The sequence below is a fragment of the Schistocerca serialis genome, chromosome 1 (genome assembly GCF_023864345.2).
Source record: "Schistocerca serialis cubense isolate TAMUIC-IGC-003099 chromosome 1, iqSchSeri2.2, whole genome shotgun sequence".
NCBI lineage: Eukaryota > Metazoa > Arthropoda > Insecta > Orthoptera > Acrididae > Schistocerca > Schistocerca serialis.
This window is the reverse complement of record NC_064638.1, coordinates 320,979,536-321,005,234: the sequence shown is the minus strand read 5'-3', so window position 1 is coordinate 321,005,234 and position 25,699 is coordinate 320,979,536. Positions and strand designations below refer to the sequence as shown.

Here is a 25,699-nt window from a genome sequence, read left to right as displayed (position 1 = left end):
TCAAGTGAAATTTGTGACTGGAATGAGGACATTTTGGTAGGGAGGACGCTGCATGTTATCTTGGATGAAGAATCATAGTCAGATGTCAAATTAAATTCAGGTGTGCCCCAGGGAAGTTCGCACGGACCCTTGCTGTTCATATTGTGTATTAATGACCTTGCAGACAATATTAATAGCAACCTCAGACTTTCTGCGGATGATGCTGTTATCTGTAATGAAGTACTGGCTGAAAGAAGCTGCATAAATGTTCAGTCAGCTCTTGATAAGATTTCAAAGTGGTGCACAGACTGGTAACCAGCTTTAAATGTTCAGAAATGTAAAACTGTGCACTTCACAAAACGAATAAATCTAGTATCCTGTGACTATAGTATCAACGGGTCACTCGTGGAATTGGCCAACCTAAAAAAAAAAAAATGACTGGGCGTAACACTTTATAGGGATACGAAATAGAATTACATAGGCTCAGTAGTGGGTAAAGCAGATGGTAGACTTCGGTTTAGCGGTAGAATAATGGATAAGTGCTGCTGTCAGCTTACAAAGGAGTTTGCCTACAAATCACTCGTGCGATCCATTCTAGAATATTGCTCAGCTGTTTGGGATCCGTACCAAACAGGGCTTATGGGGAATATTGAACGTATATAGAGAAGGGCAGCACGAATGGTCAAGGTTTGTTTGACCCGTGGGAGAGTGTCACAGATCTGCTGAAGAAACTGAACTGGAAGACTCTTGAGGATATAAGTAAACTATCCCGAGAAGGTCTACTAACAAAGTTTCAAGAACCGGCTTTAAATGATGACTCTAGGAATATACTGGAACCCTCTAGGTATTGCTCATGTAGGGATCGTGAGCACACGATTAGAATAATTACTGCACGCCCACAGACATTCAAACAGTCCTTCCTGCGCTCCATACTTGAATGGAACGGGAAATGTTGGGCATACTCTCTGCCACGAACTTCACTGTGGTTTCCAGAGTATAGATGTAGATGTATAACTGAACACACAGATCAAATGTTTCTGGATCACTGGAAAAGTTATGATAGGTAATACTGCTATTTTAGGTTTTCGGATTTCAGTTTTCATACACCAAGTCGGAATTATTACTAAGAGCAGCAATACAAAAGTCACATGAACTCGAATGTGCGCGCGCAAAATGAGCGAACTTCTCGAAAGCACGTAGCGCGCAGAACAGCAAAATCTAGGATCTGCGCACATACATGGACCACTCGCCCCTGGCGAATGGTATTCCCCGCTCCGTTAGTGAAGAAGTGTTCTTCGGGATTGATTGTTGCTTGAATAAAAGAGTTGTTACAAGGTAAAAAATGTTTTGCGTTGATACGTTAGCTTTTCAATCTAGTGTTGCCGATTCAATCTTTGTACAATTAAAAAATTGTTTACCAACTTTGGAATAAATGGGAAATCAGTTTTGAAGGACTATTCGCCACTGCGTAACTTGGGAGTAGGTGAGTGGCTCTGAATATTTGTCGTTATTATTATGTTTATGAAGACGCATGTTAATGCTTCAGGTTGAAGACACGTTTTCACTTGCCATAGTATACCGTAACGCATTTTATTCTGCAAGTTTCCATCGAGAATTGCAGTACCCTGGGACGTAGTTTGACTGACACCGTAAAAGAAATTAAAAAAATTATTAGCTGTGTTAATAGACAGATACGGCGAGTTACATATTCATTCAGTATTGTAAGTAGGTCTCAATAGCCAGAGGGTAGTTTGTGACAATACTTTCTTAGACAGGTATGTACTGCAAAAATACATTAACTCACTATTTTAACGTAACAAATACATTGACATCTATATACCTTGCGGGGAACAAAATAGTTTAGTTTCCATATAGATTGTATTGGGTAGTAAATAAATGTTTAAGCAGGTGTCAATCATGGTGTAGTGCTTGATACAAATCGTATTTCAACACTCACTTGCTTGAAAAATTATAAAATGTATTTGGCGTACGGAATTTAAAGTTTTAATGCAAGTGAAGAGTACTGCGGATAACTTATTCAGTGAGTTAATAATTCATTTTAGTAATTTGCAAATGAAATCTGATAAAAATAGTCCACGCAGTGACAGTGTATTGCATTTTTCAAACGGAATTCGATAAAAATAAGCCCCGCCGTGACAGTGTTTCACCACTGCCGTGACCAGGATTCGAACCTGGGTTATTGCGGCCACAACGCAATGTCCTAACCACTAGACGATCACGGCTAATCGGGGCACATGTTATATAGCACTCGCATTTTGTATTATATATGGTAATCTGTGCAGTCTATATCGTTTAGTTACTTAATTTTTTAAGTGATTTTGAACTATAATTACAAAGCTTTGACATATTTTTTTGTCAAATATTACATGTAGAAACGTAAGCGACGCCTTCCTGCGAACATTAGTAGCAGCGACCTCGTGCTGCTGCGTCGCGAACTGTAAACACAGTTGTTAGGTAACAAATGAAGTTCGGAAGTGTTTAACAAGAAGAGTTGAAAATGCAAAATTCAAAGTCAGAATCAAGAGAAGAGCCCGAACCGACTTTTGATTGGTTACAGTTGCAAAAGGATGTCCGCGCAACAAACACACAGGAAACGACAAGGGAAAAATTCGCACGGAAAGTGTCAGAAAATCCCTTAGTTCCAATTGGTACGATTTTTGTTTTTGATGTTAGCGATTTGATTTGAAGTGATAAGTTCTTGCATGTGTCATATGCTGCTGTGCTACATTATAGCTACCTAACGGAACAGTGATCGCTTTGCTTAATAAGCTTTTTCCGTTTGATTGTATGTTATATAACTTAGCCATATAGAGCGAGGCTGTGTGTAGGTCATAAATCTGTAAATTTTGTCCTTCAAACACCATACATGCTAGCAGAAGGCGTTGATATATCCAAGATGTTTATGATGATGCACATTAGATTTTGGAGACTTTATAATATTTCGTATGATGCATGACGGTGTCGTGTTCCTTTAAAATACTTTGTTGTTATCGAGTGGATGGCGGATGTCACATCATGATTGTATCTTGGTATCCATCAGCAAGTACAGTACAGAAGGCAGAGTTTGATATAGACACGTTATTTTGGCCGCTTATAAACTGTTGACAAAGAATACTGGTATGTTCGTGTTTTACAACAAAAAAGGGGCGTTGCCTCATTAACGAATATATAATTTGTAGTTTACACCTAAAGTAGGAAAAAAACATACAATTCAAACTAATAGACCTGTTGCAGAGATGTCTTAAGTACTTTACAGTACACACGTGATTTCTAACTGCAGGAAATTCTTATTTTACCAAATGTAAACTTAAATGTGCCAAAGTTTTGTTGAATTGTAACATCACATGACCATTCTTTACCTCACAGTAGTCATAATGAATTGTAGATGAATGTGGCCCATAATTGTTTGTGAGAATAGTGCACTTCAAAACTAGTCTGTCCATCCTGGTACCTGTGACACAAGCTTCTACCTAAATCATATCAGGTGACATGTCAACATTGGCATAGGTGCTCTACTCTACCTGACCAGTTATTCTTTCAACCTGCAATTTCCTTCATATGGTGAAACATAAATTATGGGCTTTGCCTTATTACTTGCTTACAGAAAGATAGTTTTCAACTGTCTACTCTAAATACATAGGCCTACACACAGGTTGCTTGGGAATATTATTCCATCTAACAAGGTTATTTCATTGTTTAAGCATCCAGAAGAACTAGTTGTCAGCATACAGTTTTCACAAGATTTTATGTGTAGACAACGTACACAATGCTTTTTTTATGTTTCAGTTGTACTGTAGAGTGGGAGTGGGTGGTTTTTTAATTCTCCAGTTCTGTTCTGAATAGTTTGACAGTGGCCTTTCATTTGGATAACCATTTGGTTGGTCATCTCCATATAAAGTGCTGTACAAAAATTAGAGATTCAGAGTAGCAGGCGTCTGGCATGGCGAAATGGGCAAAGTGGTATCCTTTAAAGCCTTCTGTCTGCTAATCTACCTGTTCTTGTCTAATCTTGGACACTGGTATCCCATTATCTTCCTAATAAATTGAAGCATAATGTTTGACTTACATATAACTGAACCTGTGCGATTTCCCGTGTCACATTAATAAACACTGAAAAGTCAGGTGTTTGTGACTCAGTAGTATAATTAACAACTGCCATGTTTGCTATTTTGTTAATAACACAGCATTACATTTCTGTACATTGAAGAATTAGTTGTTAGTCCATGCAGCATGTGAATATTTTATTAACATGTGACTGGATATTGACACTGATTTCATTCATTTATTAAACAACACATTTTCATAAATAAGTCTAATTTGCAAAAAAGCTGGAGACTGCTGCTAATTCACTCCACATAGCCATCAAAATATAATATCAACAGAAATCAGTTCAGCACACTAGGGACTCCTGAAAGCTCTTACACATTTTTGAATGATTCTCCGTACAGTAAAATGTATTGTTTGTGCTATTGGGATGTTTTCAACACGGTTGCATGTCTGAGTGGATATCCTATGAGAATATATTAAGCATGTGTTGTAGCTCTGAATTGAAAGCTTTATGAAAGTCTAAAAACATGGAAGTTCACATAATTTACTCCATGTATTATGTTGTCCACACAAATGCTCCAATGTTGCTTCTGTATCTGTTGTAATGTCATCCACGGAGTGTACATAAAGTAATTAGCACAGCATTTTCTTATATTTTAGAATCCATCAACTATTTTTGATCCATCTACCATCCATTCTCCTGATTACGAATGTTGCCATCTCAATTTAATTTTCATTAATTATAATTAGGTCTTTTACTTCAGTCTATTCCCTGATTCATATTGTCATTGTCTTCAACTCTCCAGAATAGAGTAACTCATCTCTTGAGTCTATGGCTTTGTTGTTAACTGTACAACTGTCTTATCGCTGTGTTACTAATGCTTATATTTAGTGAGATTAGTAAAAAAACTAGTAAACCCCCAGTTCCTTACATAATCGAACTCCCATGTATAAAACAGCTTCAAATGTGCGATTACTTTAATGTGTCAAATATTTGACATTAAGTGTGTAAGCCAGAAGAAGTTTAGAAAAGTTTTGAAATTATGCTTAAAGTTTTGTTGCAAGTTGCTAAGTATTCTTATTGTGAAACATTGGATGAATGTAGTCTGGGTAATTTGCACTTCGTTTTAAGCAAAAGCAAGTTTTTCACACGTCTGAATGCCAATGACTTCAATGATATAATTTTGCAGGTACATTAAGTGGTATACATGGACGCTGTCTGCAAAGTTTGTTGTGAATAAGGTTGGAAGTAAAGAAGTAATAAACTAAACCTCATGTCTGATGCTTAAGGTTTGCTGTACAAACATCAAAAATGCGTAGTAAGCGAGAAACTTTTTTCCTTTCATCATTTTGTGGAGATGTCAGTGAGATGTAGCTCCATAAATGTTTTAAATTATGGGTGAAGTTTGCTAGGAAAAGGCTAAGTGCTCTCATTCTCAAATACGGGATGAATATAGTCCAAGCATTTGCATACCATCAATTATGCTGATGCAAGATAAACACACAGTTTCTAACAATAATAATGGTCTTATCATGTGAAACTCTTAACACAAAAGATTATAACTCATAATAAGTAAATTATGATAGCTTTTAATATTTTTAAATTTGGTCAATAACCACACAAAATATTGGAAATCAAATCTTGTTGCCCTTGTAAGCTATTAGATAGGCAGCTTGCTACTCGTATTGGGTTTCAGGCAGGGCAGTCGTTCAGTAATATTTGTGTGGTACCATGCTGACAGCTTGTTGACGATGATTAAGAAATGACCAGTGAAAGACCATGCTAACAAAACAAAAACTGGCAAACTTAACACCTGCACGAGAATAAGGGTTTTGAGTGTTTTGAATGTGGATGTCCTTGTTATTAATTCTTCAGGACTAGTTAATGAATGGAAAGTGCCAACTCACAATCTGTCATCTTCCAACTTATCCTAGACTTCAGCATGTGCTGCAGTACCATCTGTCACCGCTATTAGCTGTTGAAACTTGTCTGCACTAGAGGCAAAACATACAGTGTCATCAGCAAAACAAAGATGGTTCAGATGTGATACATTAACAGAGATTCTTTCTTTTTCCCAGTTGAGAAATTCGGAGACCTCCTCTAGGGCTGGTGAGAACAGTTTTGGTGTCTTGGGGTCTCTTTGACCAACACACCAGTCAGTCCAGAATTGCCCAATGTTTTGATGAAATGTATGGTCATCAGGAATGGATTGTGGGACATCTTGAGCAGAAGAGAATTGAACCACTTGAGGTGTGGCACCATAGAAGAGGGTTGAAAATTAGGTGAGCTGATGAGATAAAGACTGAGGAGGTTCTCTGCAAAATCAGTCAGCAAATGAACATATCAAGGACACTGACAAGAAGAAGGGACAGAGTGATAAGACATCAGGGAATAACTTCCATGGTACTAAAGGGAGCTGTACAGGGTGGAAATTGTAGAGCAAGACAGAGGTTCTAATACATCCAGCAAATAATTGAGAACATAGGTTGCAAGTGCTTCTCTGAGATAAATAGGTTGGCATGAGAGACAAATTTGTGAAGACTGATGGCTCAAAAATTCAGAATTGGGCAATTCCACTGAAAGCTGTAATTCATACTCATTGTTTAATTCTGTAATTTCCTTTATGATTTGTAAATGATGGTTTGTGATGATCTATTTTAAATCCAGTTGACCTTCTGCCCATTTACTATCTATTGTTAATTCTTTGCTGTTGGTGGTGATTGTGGCACATATCTAGTATGGACAAGAGATTGATGGGTCTGTAGTTTTTGGTCTAGCCCATCCCCTTTCATGAGAAGCACTACAATAACACCGTTGTTTGATTTTAGGGGAATTTTCTTACTCTTGTTTTGGTCTGTAAATAATTTTGTAAGCTCCTTTGGTGTTACTTTTCCACTCACTTGAATTCCTCTTCTCCCTCCTTTTCCACCCCACCCCACTCCCTCTTTCTCTCGATATTTCTTAAATGCTCTACCCTCTGAATACCTTTCATCTTGTGCAGCTTTTGAGTCATCTATCGAAAAGCCAGCCTTGTGCTATCCCCTAACTCCCCCTTGCCTCATACTTCCTTTGCTCTACCCTTCCCCACCTCGATCAGGGTGGGCAAATGCTCTCAATAATCAATATTATACCATCCCATCTCAGTCAACCAAAGAAACTGCTATCAGTAGTCAATCTTGCTGCAGGAATGTGTTTGGATGTCTGTGTGTGAGTAACTGCTATTAATAATCAGTAATTAATCTTGCTGTGAGAATGTGTGTTTGGGTGTCTGTGTGGTTGTATCTGTGTACTTTTTCGTGCACCTCACACCAGTCTGCTATAGGTCAATGGTTGTGGTACCCTGTTTTAAGTATTGTTCCATTCAAGAATTTCAATTATTGTTAATTTCTTCCTAAATATTACAATCTATTACCCTCTTTCTCGCCGTGCCTCAAATGGCTTTGTCACCTCATCTTCTGTTACTTCTAGAAGTTATTATTTTCATTCATAAATATTTGTGTTTGTTTGATTTTTTTGAACTATACAAGCATTTTACAAATATTTCTAATGCCAATACAATTTTCACTCTCTCACTAATTACTGTACTGCCTACCATCTTCACTGATCTCTCACTAATTACTGTACTGCCTACCATCTTCACTGATTAAGTGTGATATCTTCTAAAATGGGACAAGACACCTATCAAAGAAAACAGAGTTTCAAGCGAACAGTAGATTGAATGTCTATGTTCATGGCTTGTAGTGTATCGTGTGAAGAGCACAAGACGGGTTTTGCATCCTTTTGATTGTTAAATCCATGCTGGTTCAGAATGAGGAGGCCGTTTTGTTCCAGCTAGTTCATTAAGTCTGAATCTAGAAAAGATTCTAGAATTCTATTACAGATTCAGTTGAATAGTTTTGTACCACAATCTTGTGGATCTGATCTGCTCCTGTTTTTATAGATGATCTCTGCTCAGTATGTCATTAGGAACTGTTCCACATTCAAGGAATCAGTGATAATTTAAGAACGAAGCTATTAGTCCTGTATGTTATGGAATAGAGCCACCACAAGACTCTAACTTGAAGGTTAGCATTTACAGCTGCTGTTCAATGCCATTATGCTTGATTATTACATCACTCAACTTTTGAGCGATACAGCAGTTGAATGGTGCCAACAGCCCTTGCTTTTCCACTTATAAGGAACATAAAGCAAAGTTCAACATTTCACAACCCTTAAAACAAAAAAAACAAAAACAAAAGATATCAAGAGTGCAACCTCACTGTTGCTTAAAGAACTCCTGGTGTTTTACGTACAGCAAGTATTTCAAGTTGAGTCTTAGTTCATCTACAGGTTTGCCTCTTGTGTAAGATATATGACCAACTACTCATTATACTGGCAGAAGTAAAGCTGTTAAGGACGGGGCGTGAGTCATGCTAAGTGTTGTAATAGCAGCATTCTACTCATATAGTTTTGTATGTCTCCAGAATGATCAGGCCTGACTGTTGTCAATAAAGCTAATATATTAACATGGGTGGGTCTGAGCTATTTGTTGTAGGTAATTACATCAGCAATGTTATGAGAACCATATATTGCTGCTCACCTTGACAATTACATGTTGTGTTTCAGACAGGAACAATGAGAAGACGGTTGACACATCTAGCCTTCAGCCAGACCTTTCTTCAGAAAAGAAAACACACACTCACACTTTCAAACAAGCAAGCATACCTCATGTGTGCACACATCTGACTATTTCCAACTGTAATGATATGGCAGTGGAATGTGCATATTAGTAAACCAAGGTTTTCCCTGAAATCATATGATCAGCAAGAGGAGCCAACTTCTGCTATTATTATACTGTGTGTAGGTAATAATGCCAAAACCGTTTTGCTGGAAGATTTCTATCTGGATAGATTTAAATTTCATATGTCTAGTACCGTACTGCAGATATGCTACCTTCTATTTTACGTGCCCATCTCCCCCCCCCCCCCCCCCCTGCCCACCCTCAACTGCTGAACATTCATGTTTCTCCTAAACTTCTGTCTCACTACTATCAATTTCTGGGTTTAGTCAAAAGTTGATACCAAGTATTACATGAGGACCTTCAGTTTCTCCTCAACACAGTCTCTGTTCAAAAAGTTCAGAGACTGATTTTATTCCTGTCATGTAAGCAAAGTCAGTGCACTGACTACAGTGGCAGCTTTAAGCACCAAGAAGTGCATTCGACCAATCAGTTGTGAGTAGGCAGTGTTAGGTAGCGTGTTAGCATTGTGTATCACAAATCACAGTGGAGCAATCTCCCTTTATCAACTTTGTCCAGAATGTTTTGAAGAAGAGAAAAGTGCATGCTAAGTTTGTCCCAAATGCCTTGGCTTTTAAACAAAAATGGCGACAAGATTGAAATGCAAAATGCAGACAGTAATTCTGTGGAAAAAATGCTCACAGGTACTAAGTTATCAGTATGCACCTACCACAAAATGAGATTCACGTGATAGGTCAACACTTTGACACCACAACAGACACTCAAGTCAGTGTGTTGCTTGAGTTATTGTTGTCCCAAAGGAGGACTTTTCTGATAGTTTTACATGGTTTTATGAACTGTGTATTGTACTCAAAAAGGGAGAGTGGAGAGACGAGGTAGGACATAATAAACTAAATCCACCACCTTAAGTTTTTTTAATGTAGTCTCAACTTTTTGAACTGATGGGGTGAGCCCCTTTCAGTTAATTACTAAGTGCATAATATTGACATCTGTTCCAAGCATTTCTGTTGTTATATGAGCATTTTAGAGTCCTCTGCAGTTAAATTTATACTGACTAAATCAACAGTCACATAATCTAAACTTTTTGCTTACAAATACAATACCTTCTATCCCTGTGTCGACATGTAGTAAGTTACTAAGGTGTTGCTGAATCATTTAAGTGTTTTGTTCAGGGTGTTCACCCTGTTCTAGCAGCTCAAAATCAGAGGCTTACAGTTTATGAGAAGTATGTTGTGTGTTGTGAGCTGTACACTTCAAGAGAAACTAGTTTTCCCTTCCCCTTCCCTATTTTCTCATTTTGCTCTCTAGAAGGAATAGACCCATCCAGATACCCGCCCATTTAACATATTTCATCTGTGATCCAGGGATGCGCACTGTCCCTGAGTCGAATATGCCCAGCTGATTAATGCAGGTTTGCTGGCTAACCTGGATGTGGTTTTTAGGCAGTTTCTCACATCCAACTGCAGGAACACTGGGCTGGTGCCCACATTCCACATCAGTCACATGATTTGCAAACACTTAAGAAAAATTCTTGCACTTTCATATGGGAGGTCACAAGGTGCAGGTAGATGGATTACACAAATTGCACACCTTAATGGGAAAAGGTGGCGACACGAAGGGCGTCCAGCCACCGTCTACCAGTAGCATTACCAAATCCAGTTTAACATGCTGGCCCTGTGAACATATGGGATGAAGGCCAGGAAAAGGAAGACACTCTAGGAATCATCATTTGTTACTGGGATGGTTCTGTGCTTGCTTTAATCTAGTACAGTTTATTGCAGATTTTCTTTCAAGAGAAAAGTCACATTGGTTTATTTAAGCAGAGTTTAGGTACATACAATTGTGAGCATAGTTCAAAGCTTGTGTAAAGTTGATGTGCAACATTTTAAGTAATTGAATTCATAACAGAGATTACCTACCAAAAAATGAAACAAAAGTTAGATTGAAATGTGATAGTTTGCTTGTTAATTGCCTTGTGCAAGACCGAAAGTGAGAGTTCCTTACTTTGGGTATCCCAGAAGTGAATTCCTCTCAAGGTTGGTAAATGTTCATGCATCAGTTTGCATTACTTTTTTGGGACAAGAGGACAAAAACCTGTTCCAAGTGGCTGAAAAAAATTGTTTTGGAATATTGAGCACCTGCTTACAGAGCAACTTCTACGAGCCAGTGATATTCAGTTTGAAGATGTCCAATCCAGCTCCTACATAGAGGGTGATTTTGTATGACTTTGGATGCTCAAACCAAGGTGGCAGTCCGGGTCCTGAGATGCAGTACATGGTCAACATTTCTGAAATTGCCCTGGGATGTTTCCTTCCTCCAGGAATCTCTTCCACAGCTTTGAAATGATGCTAAAGGTCCCTTACAATTAGGGATCCATCTCATGGTTGCCATAGACGTACCTTAATGTGCTAGTGATCCAGCCATGCATAAATTATTCACGATATTATTGTGCTTCTATACAACTTGAAAATTTTGTCAAATGCACAGAACATGCAGTTTGAACCACTGTATTCAAGAGTCACTTGGAATGATGCAGTCACACTATGTGGTCTTATACTGCCTTGCTGTGTTGTCACTCAGTTTGGTTGGAAATGGGAGCAAACTATTTGGCAAATTTAGTCTTCACACTTCAATGAAATTCAGTTCCAAATAATGTGTGTGTGCTTTGGGGTAAATCCAGCGTGAAGATCACATTAATGACAACTTGTCGTAGCTGTCATGGGTCAGTTATGATAGTATACCAGAAGGTTTCTTGGAATGTGGTGAAGTCAAGGGATCTCTTTGCCCAACAGAAAAAGATTACACAATGAAAACAGAACTGTAAAATGTCCCACAAAATGCAAAAAAAGTAATTGTAATTAAGTGTTCACATTAAATGTACCTGTGTTAAATTTAATCAAACTGCTGCATTCAAAATAGTGAAAAGACATATCATTATAATTTTAAATCCTTGCTTTAAAAGGGACAGTCATCAAAATATCCGAAACAATCAATTTTTTGTACACACAGAATGTACCAAAAATGACTTACCCATCTCCCACATTTTGAAGAGCAATAGAAAAAATCCAGCAGCACAACAACTGTTTTATTTATAAATAGTAAAAATAGACTGATTAGAAAATTAAAAGCTCTTTGAGAGCCAAGAACACACACTCACTGTAGATTGTCTGTCAGCTCATTCAAATGATGACCATAAGGTGTACTGCTGAAATATCAGTTGAAGGAATGGAATTTCTGGGGCTGCATGTCTAGAATCTAACAGATATTAGATGAAAAAATGAAGATGCGCATTGGCTTTTTAAGTTTGGAGTAAATTTAAATTTATTGTGATATTTCCTATATAGGGTAAATGAGCTTTTTGATGTAGTTTCTTTCTGATTGTAGGTTGCCTAGCTACATTTTGTGCTTTGTCCTATGGTCTATGGAGTTTCCGGACAGGACAGCGAAGGATGTCCCAATACATGATGCGCCTTCGAATAGCTGCTCAGGGAATCACTATTGCTGCTTTGATTGTTGGCCTAGGTATTTCTGCAACCAGGAAGAGTAATTAAGGCAGCATTAAATTGTTCACCTTGGTCTCTGTAATCCTGTAACATCTGGAAAGTGACACCTTGTTAATACATATATAGTACTTTCCTTTCTTGTAAAATGCCTTGAGTTCCTTTTTTGCTAAATTGTTGAAAGATTATTCTCAACAGTAGTTAACTACTCCAGTGACTAATGTACATCTAGCACCAATAAAAAGTCAAAATTTTAGGGTTAATTTAGTTGTTGATTTTCATGATCATTATGTTTCTTTGTATTTGGAACTTGTAGTTCTTAATACTATCATGCCAGCTGTGAATTTCTTCTTTCCAGAACAAGCAATCCTGAAATGAAAGAAGATATCTCACAACAGGTCTGTTAAAAAACTCATTATTGTTTGACCAGTTTATGCTAGGATGCAGAGGCAGCTATCTCCGGGTAATGTTTGATCAGTGAATTCCTATGAAAATAGTTTCAGTTTCCTTTCATCAGGCAAGATTGAAGTAGCAGAAAAATACATCATACTGTTGCAGTTGAAAACCCAGGGAGCATCTTCACAAAGAGATTCAGTGAAAAATGTTTATAGTTAGATTAAAATGATTGTTGGTGATAGTTTAGCAAGTAGAATGTGTGGACAAGCCATCATTAAGTTCATTGCTTTTCCTTTTATTATGTTAGTCTGCTGAGAAGCATGAAAGATGAAGCCACAGGTTGACACAGTGAGCTCCTGAACACTACACCTTGTTAGTCCCATTTAACAATCAGACGTCTTAATTGATCTCGGACTGTTTTGACTTCATATAGTTTAAGTGATGACTGTTCTTGTGATATGCAACCATTTGCTTGGCTATATGCTCTCCAGTTTGTTTTGGCACAGTCTGTAACTTAAATTTTCTCATACTCTATGCTCGTCTTAGAAATATGCTTCCCTCCTCTGTTTGACAATCAAAGTTGTAATGTTTTAGACATTTTTATTTATTGTCAGAGATCTTATCATAAAAATGCCTCTCCACTCTCTGAATTTGGGTAGAAATTGTGCTGACCACAATGTTCTCATTACTCAGATGATGCCAACCTATGGCATTATTAACATAATACACGGTGCTTAATGTAATGTTGTATCTGACTTTACACAGAAACCTTCTTTGTAAGCAACTGATTGCTCAAACAGTGAGGCAAGTGGCATTTCTTTTCCTTTTTTTCCCAAGAACAGGGAAGTCCAAGAAAACCGATGTGCTATTTCCACAGTCATGAACAAACTCACAAAGAAACCTTAAAAAATAATGGTAGCTGCAGATTGATACCAGAACTGGCTGTTGCAGTCTGTCATGATGGAGAGACTAAATTTAAAGTGATCTTTCATTCTGTTTGAAGATGGTTACATGTATTGGGGTAAATGAATTTGCAGAACATCCAATCTTAAGAATCCCAAAAATTGTCAATATTTGCATCAAGAGCTTTTGCATGCTGTGGAGACAGGAGTATGGTACAATTACTGCGACACTAAAGTGTACAATTACTGCAACACTGATTATTGGACCAGTCCCTGTGCACCAAACGATAATTTCTGATAGGTATTGTGTGAACGGTGTTCATCAACTCAGAGAATCGACAACTAATGAAAAGATCCACGATTATTTCATGCAGGATGACACACTGCTAGTGTATGTGTGGCAGTATTACAAGGTATTTTTGATGATATTAACTTCACTGCGTGAACAGATGCTGCTGACAATACTTTTCAGCTTGAAAGACTTGGTCCCTATGTGTATGAAGACTGTTTACTTTTCATCTCTTGCACCAAAATAGCTATTTCCAATGTTTGGTTCAGTTTGTAAGCATGTTGGGCAGGCTCTCTGGGAAAATGATGGTCCTCAGAATACATACGTCAGGCCTCTTGCTGGGAGTAAATGGTATAGTCCAAACCATCTCTGTGGAAGTGGTGATATCAGAATAGTTAAGACAGACTGTGAATGTTATTACAGGGTAAGTTTTTAAGTGTAACATAACAATCTAATCATAAGAATAATGATGTGTGTCCAGGTCATTCTGTATTACTTCGTGCCACACAATATGAAGTACTTAGTAATATGTTACCCAATACTGTGTAATGTTACATTTAAACAACGGAATTGAATACACATTGGATTACCATTACATAAGGTACCCATCCCTGATCTTTTAAGGAAAAGGTTTAGCTTAGAGACCATGTTTATTCCTTGCAAGTAATTCTACATATATTCTGCAAGTGCAGATTCTGGAACACTTTTTTTTTTCTACTATATTATTTTCTTTCAATATTGTCTAAGTTACTAAACAATCTTTCAGGTACTAATGGGGAACGCATTATTGTTAAAGAAACACAGACACTGCGAAAGTGTATTTAATTTTTGTTTAATTTTGTTTAAAAAATATCCCTCAAGGATCAAACTATTCAAACAGACTTTGTTGTGTATAAAGTATCGGGGGGGGGGGGGGGGGGGGGGGGGGGATATAAAGAGTGTGGTATACAAGTAATGGGAAGAATAAGCAACCACTCACCTTATAGTTGAGACATGGAGTGTCTGACAGGCATATAAACAAGACTAAAAATGTGACTTCTGAAGTTTTCCCAGCGTATTTCCTCTTCTAATAATTTCTGGGTATGCAGCCGGCTGCATACCCGGAAATTATTAAAAGAAGACTGAAAATGATGCTCATCTTGCAGATAATGTCCATCCTTGCAGTTAACACTGATGGGGGAGAGAGAGTTAAGTTATTCTGACCAACTACATTATCCTTGTACGAGTACCTGATTGCGGCCTGCAGTTCCAGGAAACTGTAGCTGCATGTTCATATGTATGTTTTGTTAGTTCTGAATTGTCAGAAAGTTCAGAAGTGTTTTTGGTCTTGTTTGTGTCTTGTCAGCAACGCAGCTCGTGGTTACCTTTACTCCTCAGTTTTTTGTGTTCCACCCAGGACTTTTAGTTCCTTATTAAACTGAGTGATATCTAGTTCATGAAAAGCCTTTCAGTGAAGTCTGGTATGGGAAGATAGGAACTGCATCAAAATACTAATTTTAGACTTGCAGAAGTCTTTAATCTTTTTTTTTCACGTAAAACTTTTAAGTCTTACTCATATAATTTCGCTTTTATAATTTCTGACTGCACACATCAGAAAGTATTGAGAAATACTGCAACCTGTTTTACACAATTTTGAATCTTTGCTTTGTTTTTACTCATTTCTTAAGAATTCTTTGATGTCTGAAAGCTACTGTTCAGAAGGCTGCACAAAATCAACCAAGTTTGTGGCACACATTGATGTAAGGCCCTATTGTTATACACTTGACTTCTATAGTTTCTTTCCCAGTGCAATTTCAATAAATGCACACACTGCTTCTGACTGCCTTTATTTTGTGTCCATTCAAAAAATAGAAGCAACATTTCTGATAGTGCTGTTTCCACGTCCCACTGTCAAACTGTCAGTAACTGTGAAATAAAATGGTTTGTTCGGTACAGGATTAGGCTGGGGCTTCATCAGCAGTGGATTCGTATGTAGTGATTCGCTTTCCTTCAAACTTATTTATTTGCTTCTTCTGGGGAAATAAAGTATAACCCTGCTTTTACATTCCAGGAATTAACATTTTCCCGCCGTTTACATTTTTTTTATTGTTTCCGCCTAATTTCCTATGTTCACAATGTTTATTTGCACCCCATTTTGCATCAACATATTTATAATTTTCCGTCTATTTACGCACTACGAAAAAAATGTTCGTGGAGGAAAAAAATGACGCTGGCATGATGTTGGGCGTTCAGCAGTGTGTACAAATATTAAGTGGTTTAGTTTCTGGTCACCGAGGCACTCTACCAATAGGATTTGAACCCGTAAACGTGTAAAAGTTGGAACAATTCGTGCTGTATCTCCCACCTTTGCCAAACTCTACTTGGCGTGGTGGCTGAGGGAGTAAGTAGGTTCGTTCGAATAAAGACATTATGACCAATCACAACCATTTCCAAGCTGTCCCTGCTTCGCAAACGCAGTTACGTGATTGTTGCCATCATCGTCACAACTTCGTCGAACCATATGTAGCATGTTTCGGCGTTTGGCCACTTGTGGCGCTAGGGCCTAGGTGACAACATCATTCACTTCGCGTTTCTCAGATGTTTTTAGTTTAACCACAGCGTCGGTTACGTAATGTTTTCATACTGAGCAAAACGTATTTCGAGAATTTATTCTTGTTGTCAAGTGTAGTATTTACGTTATGTATTTTTGTGATGTTACACAAACACAAACAAACAATGTGAGTGACACTTCGCGTATGCGTGGTTTTCCACATAAGCGAGGAGGCACAGTACCTAATATCATCAAAAAGACGACTACATTGCAAGAGACACAGAATGACACATATTCAAACACAACACAAAATACCTATGTACATATTCTCACCTGACAACGAGAAAAGAAATCTCAAAACGCGTTGTGCTATGAAAAATACGTGACTAATGCAGTATATCATTGTTTAAATGACGACTTACGGCTGCAGGATTTAAAAAATTTCGATTATAACTTATGACATTGAGTTAAACATTCCTGCTTCCCAGATCTAGTTACATCAGCGGTTTTTATTAGATAATAAACAAGTCCGTGATAGGTCTTCGGATGACTGTTAAGCACGTATATCATACATAAAGTGCTAAAATGCAACAGGTATACTATACGTAATTGTTTCCCACAATTTGCATTTCCCACATTTTACACCCTTTTTTTAAGTACCTTGAAAAGCGTAAAAGCATGGTTTCAGTGTATTGCTTATTCAGCTGATCCATGTGCAGTTCATGAAACCCTGATTTTTCTATCTTATTTTGTAAGGGAGATTGTACCGGCTGATAAACTGCTAAATACAGCCCCCCCCCCCCCCCTGAAAGTTAGTAATCCTTACTAACAGCGATGAGCTAGACAGCACCAATGATTTTCCAAAGAAGTGGCACAGATAACAACTGCTTTCTTCCCTAAATCCAAATAAGCTAGTCTTGAGACACAATTGTATATGGAAAATTGACTGCAGAAGTGTGGGTCTGAGGCAAGGGAGGCAGCTCGTATTCATGAGTACACAGAATGTATTTGAAAATACTGAAGGTCTAATGTATATAATTTTCATCAGTGGAGCAACAGCAATTCCAGCTAAAATCGTAATAAACGGGCTCTCACTTAACCTTTGATGGTATTGTAAAAGATAGTAACCTGTTGCAAGCAAAATCGCAACTGAAAGGGGGTGGAGTTGTGTGAGAGTTCTCAGGCAGATGTATAAAATAAAGAATGGGCTTGTTTTTTAAATCGCTATTTATAAAACTTTCTCCAGTTTGAGAAACTATTATTTTCTAGTCTTTGTGCCATTGGTTTGTTTGTTTCTTTCATGATAAAGCTAGCCTATTTTGCTGTGTTAAAAGTATGGTTTGGATTGTTGTTATTCTGAGTGATTGTAAATGTTTACACTACAGTATATCTGCTAATTGACTTGTATAATTATTTTATTGTGCTTTCGGTTGTGGTTCATGACTGGTAGTTAACAATCTAGATACAAGATATGGACCTCACTTGCAAAATGTTGTACAATTTCATAGTTTTGAGCGAGTTGATCCAGGAAGCAGGGGAAAGAATGTTCTTCCTTGCACATATTGCAAAGCTAAATTGGTGGAGTATAAATGCATCAAATTCGGAAGGTTTTCAAGATCATTGTTGACAAAATTCATTTTTATTGTTGCTTAAAAGTTGTAAATACAATTTCCATCACTAGATACCTCCCATAATACGTTTACAGATAAATTATGTAAAATCCTGGTAACTTCGCTTAGCACTCCTGTAACAAGTTGAACAGTGTAAGCCACTGGACTCAAATATTTGGTGGTTCAGTACCCATCAGGCCATTTTGATTTAGTAAACTGCACAAGGAAAATGTCAGGATGGTTCCTTTCAAAGCCATGGCCAATTTCCTTCCTCAATCAGAGCTTGGCTTAATCTCTAATGACCTCTTCATTGATGGGAGTTTAAACTCGTATCTTCCTTTTTACCTCATACAACCTGTAATCATCCATTACATATGTGTGTCAGTATTACTATCCTAACTGCTTGTTATGAAGATCAAAGTACAATTGTAATGCCAACACTTTGTCAGGAAAATGGAGATGTATAGCACAGTCTTCCTTGTGTGAAATTCTTAAGAGAGATTAAAATGGATTATTAGTTCTGTGTAACAAGTCATTTGTCAGTGGAACATTTCCTGAAAGGTTAAAACATGCTGAAGCTAAGCTTTTGTTTAAGAAAGGATGTAAAGGAATATAGTCAAATTTCTGTTCAGTTTCACTTTTGCCAGCATCCTCGAAAATTTTAGAAAAGGTAATGTACAATCGACTTCTTAACCATCTGACAACAAATTTTACGTTTTTGAAGTAACAGTTTGGATTTCTGAAGGGTTCTGTTATTGAAATGGCTATCTACAAATACTGTGTGAAAGTACTTCATTCCCAGTATAGTGGTATATTTCGTTATCTGTAGAAGGCATTTGACTGTGTAAATCGCAATATACCTTTTAAGTAATTATGGAGTATTACAGTGTAATAGGAAATCTAACCTAATGGTTCACATGTGACAGGAAGCAAAGGGTGTTATTAGGAAAGAGGCATGTATTGTGCTATCAGATATCATCTAAGGGGGAACTAATTACTCGTTGTGTCTCAAAAACTTCCATCATAAGACACTTACTTTTTCTCGTGTATATCAATGAACTTACATCTGTAACCTTTTGGGATGTAAGGTCTAATTTGTTGGCAGATGATAGAAACATTGCAGTGAAGGGCAAATCAGTTATAGTCTCAAAAAAGATCAGTTAATGAAATTTTCGTGGACAGTGGTAAATGGTTCCTAGCCAACTCTTTGTCGCTAAAGTTTGAAAAGACACACTACATGCAGCTTAGAACTTGGTAAGAGCTTTCCCACCAGCATATTCCTAAAATATGATGACACTTAGAGAGAAGAAGTTGATAGTGTTAAATTCTTAGGATTACTGTTTGATAATAAATTCAGCAGAGAGGAGCATACCACAGAATTGCCGAAGCATCTAGACAAATCTCTATTTTCTAACATTATGCATACTTGGGCACGCTAATCAGCTGCCCAGGATTGGTAAGAGATGAATTTGTTGGACGGCTGAGTGCTAGTGGACCAAAGTGTCAGGATATGCTGCTGCAGTTCAGTCTTCCGGCTTGGTGATGAACGAGTCCAAGTAGAAAGACTAGTAGTGTCACCAGAAATATGGAAGATTTCCCAACAGGGAATTTTGATGGTTGTCACTTGCATGGTTTTTGTGCTGGAGACAATGCTCCAGGACATGACAGACTTTGAGTCAAGAAAGACAGCTACGTTACAGCTCTTTGAGATTAGACAATAACTCACATCAAACATCAACACAAATCAGAATACATTTACAATCACATAAAAATGAGGCACATCCAATGACACAACAATATTTCAGTATTTTCAAAACTGCAGAAGTTAATATTTCACAGTGAATAAACATTTACACAACGAGTCTCTGAATTTAATAACTTTTAATCACTTCGTGTAATTTCAAAAAACAATATCTCAGATGATAGCATTGCACTGTAGCTGCCATCCCTGAAAGCTATGTATCTGTATCTATATCTATTTTATTTATTGATTTACAAAGTCTGTTGTATCTTTTTCATTGTGCAAATGTTTGTCAGAACATCATGTTCACCACATTTACACAGTTAATGAATGTAAAGTCGTACTTGTGTAGTTATTTAATGAACAGTTTACTATTTTGCCAATAACTTTATTTAAATGCTGAGTGCAAGGGCTATTAAAAAAAACTTTGCCAGTTTATAAGTGGTCCATTGCATGTGTTAGCAGACACCATGAAGACACATTTCTGCCCAGAAGGCATAAATATGTCAGGACTGTCAGTTGTCATATATTGTGTGCACACTTGCACAAGTTGGATTTTTTATTTATGAACCATCTATTACTTATATTTATTGTAAATGATCATAGTGTAACCGAATATTTGACATTTCTGTTCTAATATATTACCTTGGTTTGGGAAGTAGACAGCTTCAATCAAATCATGTCTGTAGAGCATAAGGACAATGTATTTTTGGCGGGGAAGCAGCTAGCTGTGGAACACTATGGGAGTCAAGTGGAGACTGGGACTTCTCGACTAAAGACCTCAAGGGAGCAATTAGGGGCACTTTATGATGAGTACATTAAGGAGGTAGACCTGCCTGTAGTGACAGATATTTTATCACGGAGGTGTTTAATTTTGGACAGTGAGTTTCCACTGCCATACTTATAACTTCCAAAGGGACTTAATATTTCGAGAGGTCTGAATGTGCTACAGAGTAGGAGCCACTTGATTTATGGGACGGAGAATTGTGTGCATTAATTTGTGAATCATCATGTTGAACTCTGAACCATTTTGAGGTGGTGAATATGTAATGTATTGTCATCATGAAATGGAAGTATTTTTGCGAGTCTTTGGTGACTATTTAATTTGGGGATTTTGTTACCATTCTTGTAACACTCTCAATGTAACTATACAGCATTTTATGAGGGTATTTTCTGCTTATATTTTAACTGAATAGTGTAGGACCACTTTCCATTTATTTGAGATATCATTTCTTGAATAAGCACTATTCAGTATAATTCTCTGTTGTTTACATCAATTACAGATGTTAGAATAGAACCCTTGTTATTAAACCAGAGGCTGAAAATATTGCTACAGTTGTCAAGTTCTTTTATTTAACACAAAACTGGATTTGGGCTCTTATACGCCCTTCTTCAGGTGTCATAACTTGGTGCTGTGACCTTGAGCACTGCGTTGGATGAGTACAAGATGCGGTGTGCTACCAGCAAGAGCAGAATAATTTAATTATTCATTTAAGTTTCATTTTGTTTTTTGTGCATTTCTTTAATTCATAGTTCTAGACAATGCATACACTGTTTGGGAGCAGGATCACAGCTAGAGGTTGTTATTCACTGCAAGTTAGCTGTGTGGCATGAAAGCAGATATGCACGGCTCAACCCTATAACTACAATGAGCTATTTTTTTTAAACAGAGCTGTGCATAGCCCAAATACCTAAAGTACGAGTATCATAATCACAGGTAAAGAGACAACTGGTTTGCTCATGTGGGATGCCATTTGGAAGAGCAACTATTCAGCAGCAGCAACTGTTCAGTACTAGAAATGAGAATAATCTTCACAAAGATTGGTGCAGGAAGGTGTCAGTTATTCAGAAAGACACATTTTCCATAACTTGCCACTAGTAATGAAAAGTTTAATTAATAATCTAGTTCATTTTAAAAGGAGCCTGGAGGATTTATATTTAGCAAACTCCTTGTACCCCACTGATGAATTTCTCAGTAGAAGCAACAGATCTCTGCATGTTACTAGTAAGACCAAATAGTGCATTAGAACACTCAGACTTTTGTTTAAGTTCAGTGCAGCAATGTGATCATTGTAAATAACTTTGTAAAATGGTTTTTATATTTGATGTTGCATGTCTACAATAGCCTAAGAATTACCATATACACCTCAGTGCACTGAACATTTACACATTTTTAACAAGATATAAATAACTTACGAATGCAAATATTTTTAAGACTTTTCTTATTCCACATCCATGAGGATCATTTCACTTGGGATCTGTGGAAGATGCATTAGCGTATGTTTTTCTTTGTAAATATTTATTGTGTATTCTTGTTTTTCGGATATGTTCTATGTCCTCAAGGATCTCCTCAGTAGGGAAATATGGGAGTGAAAAGTACAGGGCGTACATAAAGTCCGGGAACACTTTCAATTATTTATTGCACAAGAACCAAACATTGTACAGATGTCATCCATATGTCATTCATTTTGAAGAGAGACCCTGTCCTATTTTTTTTTTTTTTTTTTTTTTTCCCGTGTATACTTCCACAGCTGAGTTTGGTAAATTGCCGATACTCAGCGCCACATCGATGGATTGGTCGTGCTACAGAAGGGGACAGCTGTTTCATGGAATGGCCTCCCCGATCACCAGAACTCACTCCCTGTGACTTTTTCTGTAGGAACACATTAAAGATCTGGTGTATGTACTGCCTCTACCACATGGTGTAGCAGAGCTCCAGGAGAGAATACGGGAAGCGACTGCCACAGTTGATGATGCCTTGCTGGGACGGGTATGGCAAGAATTCAATTACTGTATTGACGTCTGCCAAATCACTTGTGATTTGCATATTGAATGTTTGTAAAAAATACTTTCAGAGTTTCTCTTCAAAATGCAATATGTATGATATCTGTACAATGTTTAGTTCTTGTGCAATAAATAAATGAAAGTGTTCCCAGACCTTATGTACACCCTGTTCATCTAATATTGCTATTCATCTAACTTATTAAAAAGACAACGTTCTCTCTCTCTCTCTCTCTCTCTCTCTCTCTCTCTCTCTCAAGTAAAATTTCTGTTGTCAGAACCCTTTGCAGGAAAGATGGTAAGATATGTATTGATAATTACTAACCAGTCTCGCTACTTACTTCACTATCGAACGTACTGGACAAAATTGTCTCTTGAAGAATTATAAATTACCTCTCTCAATGTAAGATACTGCGTGTCAGTTTGTATTTCAAGGGGTACATCCATTGATATGCTGTTTTTCAATTGACAAATCATGTTACATGAAATTTAAATGACAAATTATTGCCAGCTGAGATTTTCTGTGACTTATCAAAAGCATCTGCTGGTGCAGTTCGCATTATTCTCCTAGAGAAGCTCAAATAGTGTGACCAATGGAAAGAATTTTTAACTATGACAATGAGCAATAAAGCTGTATGAGATTCATGTGAAAGTTTGTCTTCTAGAGTTAGGCATGGCTGATTAAAAGTTTTAAACCGAGGTTGGAGCAGACCTCCACCATGTCCCTACAGAGGCTCGGGGCTATTTTAGACTTCATTTTAGACAGACACTATAATTTTAAAGATATGTACAATGGTGGATCTAAACAAGGGGATTCCCTTGTGTGCTGGCATAAGCTGTTGCCAGCACACTGGTCGGCAAACATGTAGCAAGAAGATCGATAGTAGACGCTGGATCGAGCATCCCTATCAGGAGAGCGGCCAAAGACAAACTTGTAAGCAACACGCCGCCAATGCCCTCTCGACCGCAAGTATTTAGACCACTGACACAGATCGGTTCTGCAGTGATCCATGCGATCCTGAAGGCACTGTAGTGGATTAGACATCTTCAAGGCAAACAGTTCCTCATGTGCTCCAATTCTGTTAGTGCTCTACAGTCACTGCAGCACATGTACTCAGCAGGGAAGCTTGGTCAGCTAATACAAAACCAATTGTATGTCCTACAGCGGTTGGGAGAACGGGTGTCATTCTACTGGGTACCAGACCATGTGGGAATTGGGAGTAATGAGCAAGCAGACGAAGCCCTCGAGGAGTCCTGCAGGGAACATGATGACAGACAATGTGCCATTCGCCTGCAGGCTGTCAGTTTGTTAATGAGCTGGAGATCCATGCAGTTGTGGGAGGAGAACTGGCTGGCAATCACGGGCAATTTTCTGTGCTTGTTGAAGATAACAATCCAGTCACTGTATTCCTTTTGCCAGTCACTGCAGTGGGATGAAGTGGTCCTGACCTACATCCGAACTGAGCACTTTCCCCTAGTGCATGGCTTTTTACTCCAGTTTGAGGAACCTGCAGTCTGTGATGCCTATGACATGCAAATTGTTACACATCACATTTTGACCAATTGCATTTGGTGTAATGATAAGCAGGCAGAAGAAAATTTACATGAGGATCTGTTCTCTATTTTAGTTGATGGTGTGAAATGTGTGGACTTTGTCCTAAGCTTTTAGGCTGAGGTTTTAGTGTGTAGCAGAGTGGCTGACTTATCCTTTTCTTTTATTTCAGTGATCACCAGTTTCAGCCATCTGGTGCATTCTTTTACTTCTTTCCACTGTGCTTTCCCTTTTTACTACAAGTTTGTGTGCGTGTGTGTGTTTAGGGCATACTTTCTTTGTATTTACTGTTCACATTTTAAAACTTCCGTGTTCTTTATCCACACTCGTCTCACAAGAATTTAGTGTGGGTGCTAAAGACATTGCTGTTTTGTGTCTAAATCACCACATCATCATCACCAAATATGGGGTCTGGCAGAATGAATAGGAGGATATAAAAAGGGCAGAGGTTTGAAACAAAGTGGCAAGTTTATTGAAACACATGTCGAAAACAAAGAAAAATATATGCCACTGCTTAACATATATGCCCTTTACAAGGTTTTGAATACAGCACCATATAGATGGTCGCCATTCCGTTCTGTGCATTCTTCCAGATGGCAAATGAAAGCTTCCATCCCCCTGTTCCAGCCTGCTGAATGGGATCTCCTCTGCAGCAGCACACATCCTTTTCTGGAGTTCAGCAGCAATATGAGGGCATCTAGTGTTCACTAGACTCTTCAGGTTCCCTACAAGAAGAAGTCAGGGGCAGTCAAATCGGGCAACTGTGCTGTCCAATGAATGTTTCCAGATCTGGAAGCGAAATGGCTAGGACATTTATAGACTGGAGGATCATTTGAGCTGTTGCCCCATCGTGTGGGAACAATATGTCATTGTTCAACCTTATTAGTGATCACTAGTAACCTTTACAGCACAACCGTGAAGGTGCTAAAACAAATGTTGACCGATTATACCAGACAAAGTCATGCCACACCACACATCAACAGTGCAGAGATTCCTCAATCAGCCAATGAGGACTACCTTGGTTATTTAGTACCCGGTACATTTAATTCTGTTTATTTACACCACTGCCTGCATGAAAATCGGCCACTTTACACATCAGTATCTTGTCTTGCATCTGCAGGTCTGGTGCTGAAAGTTCCAGGAAGCAAAAGTGAAGGTTTGTTGGGCAACTTTGTCTTTTTTGTTTAGTTTCTGTAAGACCTACAATTTGTATGGATGGAAGTTCAGGTTATCACAGACGATGCAGTGCAAGGAACAATCATTGTTGGCCAGAGCTTATCTAGCAGCAGAACAGTGAATACCCTGGAAGAGAGCATAATGCGCCGCCTCCACTGGCTCCGTGGTCCTTTGTGTCACCCTGGGCTTTTCTTCTTTGCACAAGATGCAATAGTCCTGAATTGTTACTCCCTACGAGACAACTGTCAGGTGGTCCAGAACTTTATCATGTTGTTTAAACTCAAAATGGCAGTACGAAACAGTCGCAGAACTGTAATGGACACTCATTATTTCTTAAATAGGCCTATGCCTCAATGACAAATGCTTCACACTATGAACTCCATAAGGCATTATTACAAATGGCCATTCTTTCTCAGTGCAGTGCAGACCTGTCGAT

General features: G+C 38.0%; 1 protein-coding gene and 1 non-coding gene across 2 annotated transcripts; one reads left to right on the top strand and one right to left on the bottom strand.

Moving 5' to 3' along the window:
• Positions 1 to 2,150: 2,150 nt before the first annotated feature.
• On the bottom strand, positions 2,151 to 2,222 carry Trnah-gug (transfer RNA histidin (anticodon GUG)). Its single transcript has one exon. It is a non-coding gene; the product is annotated as a tRNA-His (tRNA).
• A 202-nt stretch (positions 2,223 to 2,424) lies between these two features.
• LOC126469773 (HIG1 domain family member 2A, mitochondrial) lies at positions 2,425 to 12,549 on the top strand. The gene is made up of 2 exons (XM_050097007.1): positions 2,425 to 2,648; positions 12,171 to 12,549. The coding sequence occupies exons 1-2, from the start codon at positions 2,498 to 2,500 to the stop codon at positions 12,335 to 12,337; spliced, it is 318 nt and encodes a 105-aa protein (XP_049952964.1). The 5' UTR covers positions 2,425 to 2,497; the 3' UTR covers positions 12,338 to 12,549.
• Positions 12,550 to 25,699: the final 13,150 nt, after the last annotated feature.

Coding starts and splice junctions, on each gene's coding strand:
- LOC126469773 (XM_050097007.1), top strand. CDS start 2,498: ATGCAAAATTCAAAGTCAGAATCAAGAGAAGAGCCCGAACCGACTTTT. Junction 2,649..12,170: donor AAATCCCTTAGTTCCAATTG/GTACGATTTTTG, acceptor TTCTGATTGTAG/GTTGCCTAGCTACATTTTGT.